Below are 9,324 nucleotides of genomic sequence, written 5' to 3' on the forward strand. Positions count from 1 at the left end.
AGTACTATGAATGATTATATACCAACAAATCAGATTATCTACATAAAATGGATAAACTTCTAGTAACACAAAACCTACCAAGACCAAATTATGAAGAAACAGAAGATCTGGATAAATCTATAAGTAGTGAGGATTTGAAACAGTAATCCAAAACCCTCCCAACAAAGTATAAAGCCCAGGTAGTAATAGCATCACTAGAGAACTTGATCAAACACTTCAAGATGAATTAACACCAGTTCTTCTCTAAACTCTTCCAAAAAAGAACTGAGGAGGAAGGAACATTTCCTAAAGCCTCTACAATCTAGCATTATCCTGACACCAAAACCAGACAAAGACCCTACAAGAAAAATACAGAGCAACATCCTATATAAATTTTGATGCAAACATCCTCAACAAAACATCAACAAAATTTAACAGCATAGCAAAAAGATTATAAAAGAGAACCAAATGGAAATTACTCCTGCAATGCAAGACAGTTCAACACATGAAAATCAATTAATGTAAATATACCATATTAAAGTAAAGAAGGAAAAGAATATAAGAAAAAAGGATGTATGAAAAACTGATATAAGAAAAAAAAAGCATCTGAGAAAATTCAATACTTTTTCATGATTAAAAAGATAAATAAGAGCTGGGGTTGTAGCTCAGTGGCACAGCGCTTACCTAGTACATGTGAGGCACAGGATTCAATTGTCAGCACCACATAAAAAAAATAATAATAAAGGTATTGCGTACATCTACAACTAAAAATACAAAAGAAAGAAAGAAATCTCAGCAAGAATAAAACCCACCCACAGCTAACATCATACTCAATGGTGAATGAAAGACTCAAAGTTGTTGCCCCCTAAGATGAAGAACAAGACAAGCATGCCTGCTTTCAGTCCATCTATTCAACATAGTACTGAAAGCTTGAGCCACAGCAAGCAGGCAAGAAAAGGAAAGAAGTCATCCAAATTGGAAAGGAAGAAGTAAAACACATCTCTGTTAAATGACATGTTTGTATATATACAGAACAGTAGAGATTCCACAAAAAAGTAGTCAGAGCTATTAACAAATTCAACAATGTTGCAGGACATAAAATCCACACATAAAAATTAGCTGCATTCTACACAAAAATAATAAACAATTTGAAAAGGGTACTTAAAAAAATCAATTCCATTTAAAAGAATAATACTTACAAATATACTTAACCAATAAAGTGCAGTTCTTACTGAAAACTACAAAACATCACTGAAAATTGAAGGAAAACATAATAAATACAAAGACATCCTATGTTCATGGATTGAAAGACAATATTGTTAAGATGACCACACTATCCAAGCCACCTACTATTCAATGTAATTCCTTTCAAAACACCAGGGGTGTTTCCTGCAGAATAAGATGAGACCAACTTGAAATTTAAACAGAATCTCAAGGGATCATAAATAGACAAATATCTTAAAAACAAAGACCAGTGTTTTGAGGACTCAACTCTTCCTAATTTCAACACTTACAACAAATCTACAGTTATCAAAAGAGTGCATACAGACCAACTGGAGAACAGAGTCTGAAATGACTCCTGACACATACAGCCAAATGACTCTGTTGACAAGAGTGGCCATTCAATGGGGAAACAACATTCTTTTCAACAAATGGTGCTAGGAAAACCGCATGAATTCACATGAAAAAGAATGAAGTTGGGCCTTACCTTAAACTATCTACAAAAATGAACTCAAAATGAAATCAAAGGACTAGATATATAGAAACTTCATGATATTGGATTAGATGGTGATTTCTTAGATACAGTAATAAACGATAAAACAGGTGAACTGGACTTCATCAAGATTAAAAACTTGTGCAAAGGACACTAGCCAGTGAAAAGACAACCTACAGGATGGGAGAAAATATTTGCAAATTATATATATGAGAAGGAATTAATATCCAGAATATAAAACTAACTTCAACTCAACAACTACAAAAAATTCAATTAAATTAACATTCCTTTAACATTTGAATTAACATTCCCCCAAAGTAGACATATGGAAGGCAAAAGAGCACATGAAAAGATGTTCAACATCAGGAATGAACAAGAAAATGTACATCAAAACCATAATGAGCAGGGCACAATGGTGCACATCTGTAATCCCAGCAGCTTGAGAGGCTGAGGCAGGAGGATCACAAGTTCAAAACCAGCCTCGGCAACAGCGAGGCACTAAGCAACTCAGTGAGATTCTGTCTCTAAATAAAATACAAAATAGGGCTCAGTATATGGATCAATGGTCGAGTGCCTCTGAGTTCAATCCCCAGTGTCCCCCAAAAGAACAAAAAACATAAAAACAAACAAAAAACCATAATGAGATACCACCTCTTAGTCAACAGAACAGCCATTATATAAAAAAATAAAACAACCTAGCATCAGCAAAGACGTGAAGAAAAACTGAACCCCTTGCACAGGGCTGTAAGAATATAAAATGGTGCAACCACCATGCCAAACAGTAAGGCGTTTTCTCCCAAAATAAAATTTGGAATTACCATATGGCCCAGTAATTGCACTTTCAGGTGTATAACCAAAAGAACTGAAAAGAGACACTCCAGCAGATATGTATAAACTGATGCTACCCATCATATATCAAAGCAACACCTGTGACATACTGCTCAGGCTGTTGACACCGCTAGGCTCTTGGCACTGGGCCACAGTGAATGATATACCAAGAGCACGTTCTTCTGCAGCACTTCATTACAATTGCTTAGTCCAAGGAAGGTCAAGAGGACAACCAGGCTCCCTCTTCCCTGAGTGAAGCTGGGCGTGAGGGGAACGGGGATACTTTTAAGTCAGGTAAAGGGAGAGGAACACAGAGGTCATGTGTTTGGGGTGTGGGGGCGGGGCAAAGGCTGCATGGGGCCTGTGGGCTTAACTACTTTAATAAAAAATAAACCTCCCAAAAGAAAACAAATCCTGGACCACTTGTCAAGGGGTAAAAAATGAGTGTTAAAAATAAACAATGATATTAAATATACCATTATTTTTCTTAACCTTCCTTTTTAAGCTGCTCATGGAATGCAATATAAAGACATTGGACATTTTAAATAAAAACATGTTATTAGGGATTTCAACATCAACTAAAAAATCTGATCTCCCTCCCCCCATTTAATATCCTTCAGAGTCATGAAGCTTTAAATAGATTTGCAGGAATGGGATTTATAAGTATGATCTTTCTAGTCAAGGTTTATAGGTATGATTTCTGAATTTTATACTTGGCAGTTCCATGCTTCTCCAGCTTGGGAGCTCGGTGACAATCAAAGGGCTTCCAGGGCCACATATGGGGCAGGAGAGGGGAGTTTTTTCCCCAAGAAGAGTCCTTTCTAATTCTGTTTTGTACTAAAATAAGTTAAAAAGGTATCCAGGGATAGAATACAAAACAGGCCTGACTTTGAAAGATAAAAATGAAGATTTATGAGAACATTCCCATGTAGGCAGTGTGGGGCTGCTAGACCTGCAGGCCTCTGGGGCAGGCATGAACTGGCTTCCACATTAGTTCGACAGAAAAATCTGAGCAGCTGTTACAGGTTGATCCAGGCCTTCATAACTCATGCTTCCACTCATTCTGCACTGACAGCTCTAAATCAACCTTTTTAAAAAAATTCAACAAATGTTTAACACCTACTATATGCGAGATCCTTCACCCATCAGCTGGATAATTATGATTTGGGGTTACTAGTCACTACCTCGAGAAAATCCTGGGGCCTTCATGACAGAGGAGGTCTGCAGCAGGGAAATACCAGGATTAATGCTAAAAGACCCAGAGTGCCAGGTTCCACCACAAATGCAAGGCACTCTTCAGGTACAAAGGACCCTCTTTGAGCAGATGGTTAAAGATGGGGAGCTGTCCCCACAACTGTGCTGCTCCTCATGGGGGTTTGAGGAAACTGCAGAAGGGATTCTTGAGAAAGCCAGCACCACTGGCAGGTACATGATCCCAGGAATCTGTTGTCCTTATACATGGCAGCCTGGGCTGGCAGATGCACAGGCCCGAGGACTCATAATAGGGATTCCAAATGCTATTCTTTAAATGTTTTATAGAAATGGAACAAAGAGAAAAGCAAAAAGATATCATTAGGTACACATCTTGGCAAAATTTTAGAGTGTACTCTCACCCTTTACAGCCAACAGAAATCCTCTTTTTTTGCTCTTAGAAATCATCACTTTATAATGGTACCATTTGACCTCTAAGGGAGTTAACCTCCAATGAAAATACATTTTCAGGAATGTTACCTAGGAGACTATTACATTGTAAATAAGCAAGGCAAAAAAGGCAACTCTTTTTAAAAAGTAAATTACTGCCACACAGGAGAGTAGCTCAGCTTGGAGTGTCCTTCCTTCTGGGCCAACACAACCAACTTACACACTGTCCCCAACAAGCCCAATCCAGTCACTCTGCTGTGCATCCATGGGCACCTGCCTGGGTCTTCTTGGTTTTCTAGGAAGACCAGATGGTGGTAAAGAATGGGTCTCTAGGACAACCCTCCACTTTCACCCACATTAAAACACTCTAGATAGTTTAGGTTCTGAGAGATAATAGTCATGGTTTCAGAACAGTTTTTATGAGCCTTGGTTCTAACCACAGCAAAAATGCTTTCCCTGAGCCAATACAGCATAACAGAAGGGGAAACACCCTAGAAAAATCAGGCATCAGAGTCCCACCTAGTGAAAACCAGCCCTATCCCCTTTACCAGATATTAAATACATTATAAACAAATAGGAATTTTATAAATGTTAAAAAACAAACCAACCACCATGGACTTTATCACAAGACATAAAATATATAATGCTTCCACTCTGGGACATTTATTCCAAGTTTCTTGAAAAAAAAAAATTTCAGTAGAAAATATACATTAAATACAGATCTATTCATTAACACTGTACAGTCCCTAAAAAGGAGAACTATAAAGACCTCCGAACTACTCAGAAAACTAGTACTGACAGTACTAGGAAAAGCAGAATTCAGGGGCTGGGGATGTAGCTCAGAGGTAAAGCACTTGTCTAGGACATGCCAGTTCCTGGGTTCAACCCCCAGCACCAACAATTTTAAAAGCAGAATTCAAAGAGCAATCAAACAAGATTATGTAAAAATGACTTTTATACTACAGGCCAATCAAGATGAAAAGGACCCAGAAAATGCGGCACACACAGTGCCAGAAGCAGAGCTGTGGTTCACCATTTTGTTGTCACTTCAGCTTATATTAACATGATGCTACTTGCACAATACAAAACTCATGTAAAAACTCATTCCTATGTAAAAGCTTTGTGGATCTTAGCATATTCCCAAATGGACTTTTATAGTGAATATAAATCAAAATCTGGGCTGAACTGGCTAAAACCTAGTCCTTCTAGTTAAACAGAGGAACCAAGGAATCATGGCACCATCATATATTTAAATAGCATGTTACACGCCACAGGTCCTTAAATCATCTCAGTTAGATGGCAAATTAGGCCTGGATTCCTATCCTCATTATTTCAGGGAAAAACTGGCGACCTAGCCAGGTCCTGTGATTCCAGTGGCAAGGGCCAGGTAGTGGTTCGGAAGCCAGAATCCTAGCTGAGTGACTCCCTCTTCAGTTACCCTGGACAAATCAGCCAACTTACAGACTTCTCTTTAAAATGTAGATAATATAACCTACTTCACAAAACCACAAGGAGAATTAAATCATAACTTTTAAGTCTCTAGCACAACATAAATTTTAAAGGCCAGTGACAGTTTCTGTTTCTTGGAAGAAAAGGAATAGTTCTCCTCCCACCTCCAATCCCAAGGCTACCAAGGTCAGGAGCCAGCTGAGCTCTGGCAAAGATAGAAGTGTCCAGGAGTCCCAGAGGGACCATGGAGGGTGGGGGTCTGGGTGGTAATGCAATGTTCTGTACCTTTGTTCTTCCACTATAGCTAATAATGCCTGGCGCATAGTAGGCACTCAATGAACATCTGATAAAGGGACAACAGTCATGAAAAACCAAAACATCAACTGTATGTTTGAACTTAAACTCTGGCCCTAATACAGCAAAACTCCATGGCATATTTTGTGGTTGCATTCAGGACGCTAGCATTTACTACCACAAAAGATAAACTTTTCTAAGTGTTTACTTCAGCTGCATTTACCAAACATGCCTCTGAACGGTCCGACTGCAAAATATTCACAAACCACTGCTTTTCAAAGACAAAAAGAAAATAAAATGGTCCCGCTAATGTTTTCTTATCTCCATCCTCACACCAAAGAACCTGAATCAATTCCACTTTGGTGAATAAAGACAGAAGTATTTTATGAAGCAAAACTAGATTTTGGAGGTAAAGATTCTAAACTATAACTCAAAGAGAATAGCAAGGAGTAAAGGAAAACTCCTAAGAGCCATTCAAAATTAATACACTTGGATTATTCTATTCAAATTGTCTCTCTAAACTTTTTCCTTAATATATTTTAGTATTCATAAATTGCTTTAAGTCACAGATTATCTCATGGTTTTCTGTCCTCTATACCTGCTGAGATCAGAGCTGCTTGTGATATCTGAGAATTCAATTCTGCTTGTCAGCAGCCTACAGAAAGAAGCCCTTTAAATACAGGACTATTGAAGTGGCAAATAACTATCCTGAGAAATCACAAATGACTTTTCTGTTACCAGCTTCTGGGGCTATGGGCTCAAATTTTAAGCCATAAAATCAGATAGGTTTTGCTGCCATGAGGTCAATACCAGAAAAATTCCCCTTTGCCCCTTCAACAGCATGCCCCAAGCATATGCAGGAGAACATTTAGCATCATTTCCTTCTCAAAAAGAGTCCAACCAGCACTCTGGAGCTAGAAGAATGAAAAGGACAGTAACCTTCAGGACCTACCTCTCTGCTAGGGAACTGAGACTCAACTCCAGCTCCAGTGAGCTGCACTGCTGAGAGTTTAGTAAGGGATCACACCCTTGCCTTTACTAGATATTGTTTCTCTCACTCACATAAAAGCACAAAGACACAGTGGTCGGCCCCTCAAGGACCACAGTGCATGGAAGACGAGATCACAGTCATAGAACATGGAATCCAACACACTGGTGGGGTAGCAGAAAGGCAGAGACTTCAAAGTGGTTCCCAGTGCAAATGAGTGTCTCCTTCATCACTTGCTACTCCTAACAGTCTTCCTAAGCTGTTTTGCTGCAACACCTTGCAGTTTTGTGCTTTCCAAGGGATGGAAATTATATTTATCATATGTATGAGATTAAAACACGCTGCATGCTGGGCTGAACCATAGCCACTGTGCAGAAATGCTACTTCAGGCATCCATCACACTGCTTTATTCATAAAGCTGGGGGACTGGGTAGAACCACACAAATTTAACATCTTGCAGTGCTTGAAATGTTCATTAAATGCTCTTATCTGCAGTCACCTGCCTACCCTACGGAATCACTCTCAGCTAATTTAAATTAAAGAGACTATAATCTGCTCACATTTAAATTATGATGAACAGGAATATTTCCACTGGAAAAATCATCACATCTTAATTTGCACTGCCAATTAGGTCTTCAGAAAAGAAAACCTGATCATCTTACATATAGTAATTTAGTCTAATTGGTGTATAATGGGTTGGATATAATTTGAGGATCACCCCCACATGGTAAATAGTTTAACATTTCAGAATTACCAAAAATTACCCTCATTATCTGACAGTAAAATGTTCACTTCCAACCACACATTCTGGGACTTTCTGAATTTCCAAAGCTTGAAGCAGGAATGCAAGTGATCAAAGTGCAAAGTACTTTCCAGCAGAACAACAGGTTTCAAGAGTGATACATAAAGATACATTTTCTAATGATGAAATTCACAAGACTGTAAATCTCCTTCCAAAGGATTTTTTGTTTATTTTTAAGTCCTGGAGAAGCCAAAACTTCTAGTAGCAGAGGCCAAGTGGCACCAAAAAAAAAAAAAATCTAACATTGGCTCAGTCCTTAGGCTTCCTGATTGTTTCCCTGCTATTGATATCACCTCACTGCAGTAATTTCAAAAATAATACTATCAAAACAACTACCAGAATTTTCTCAAACATCCACTTTTCAGAAAGGCTTTCAGAAATTACTAAGTAGCCAAAACGATCATTAGAGGCTCGGTCTTTAATTTGCCACCAGACTCAGGCAGGTGACAGCAGCCTGGGTAGGCAATGCCAGAGGCGCAACCCCTTCCTCCCCCCAGAGCCCAGGTGGAGGAAAGAGGTAAATGCCAGTAGAAGGTATGGGGGAAGCTGTTGGGTCCACAGGTTCTTACAAAAGCAAGAAATTCAGTCTTACACAAAACATCTCAGGCTCCCATCAGCAGCGAGTGGTTGTTTCCTTCCCTCTTAAAGTGTTTTTAGTTCTTTAGAAAAAGAGTGTTTAATGCTTACCTCTGAATAAAAAAGTATGTTTATTTTCATTTAGAGCTTTATTTAGAATAGAGTTCATTTAAAAGTAATGAAAAACTCGTAAAATTTTTAAAAATTAAAAACCCTAAAATCACGTTTGGGGAACATATTCAATTATTTGTTAATAAATTTTAAGGTCCGGATAGATAGACCCATAACGCGTAATTGGTGTCGTGCTGAGTACACGATTTGGGATCTTGCAGCTGTTTTTTAACTTGGACTAATGACGTTACCGTTTTCCCCAAGTGGTTACAAACTCCTTGAAAACATTTACAAAAGTTCTAGAACAAACCCACGAGCAATTCTTTTTAAACTCCATTACCTAAATTGGACTGACGCTGATTCCCGAATGTTTTTTTAGAAAATTCGCATTTCCTAAACTTCCTCGACTCTGTGCCAATTCCTTTAGGAAGGCGGGTGACCACCAAAACAAGCCCCCTCGCCCCCACCAGGTCTCCGGGGCACTGCAAACACAGGCGTTCCGCCCCCACTGCCTCCCTGCCTGCACCTCCTGGGAAGAGTCCACACCTGGGGCCGGTGGCCGGCCTGCGGGGGCCCGCCGGGACCGCCCCCTCCACTTCGGGTGGCACAGCCCCGCCCCACCCCTCACACCTGCAAGGCACGCCAGTTCCGACTGCTGGATGGGGCGCGCCCGATCCACAGAACCACAGCCAAGGGCCACGTTTCCATTCCGAGGTCGGGGGCAGGGCCGGGCTGCAAAGAAAAAGCAAGCCGTAGGGCGCCCGGGCTGCGGCCGGTAGCCAGACCCTCACCTGCGAGCGGGTCGCCAATTCCATCTTCCCAACGCAGCTCCAGCCTCCTCTAGCACGCGGCCACTAGAGCCCGGTCGCCACGGGCGCAGCGTACCAAGACCGCCCCCAAGTCGCGCAGCTGGCGCGCTCCGCTAGGAGCTCCGGCGGGCCC

At 40.3% G+C, this 9,324-nt stretch overlaps 1 protein-coding gene across 2 annotated transcripts in view; it reads right to left on the reverse strand.

Annotated features, from left to right (window-relative positions):
• CDCA7L (cell division cycle associated 7 like) overlaps positions 1-9,324 on the reverse strand; it is a 46,626-nt gene extending 37,302 nt beyond the window's left edge. For both annotated transcript variants that reach the window (XM_079151933.1, XM_079151932.1), the window contains exon 1: positions 9,174-9,324. In XM_079151933.1, coding sequence (XP_079008059.1) covers positions 9,174-9,197 — 24 coding nt within the window. In that variant the 5' untranslated portion in view covers positions 9,198-9,324. The remainder of the gene's footprint in view (positions 1-9,173) is intronic.

The sequence above is a fragment of the Sciurus vulgaris genome, assembly GCF_902686455.1.
Source record: "Sciurus vulgaris genome assembly, chromosome: 8".
In the NCBI taxonomy this organism is placed as follows: domain Eukaryota; kingdom Metazoa; phylum Chordata; class Mammalia; order Rodentia; family Sciuridae; genus Sciurus; species Sciurus vulgaris.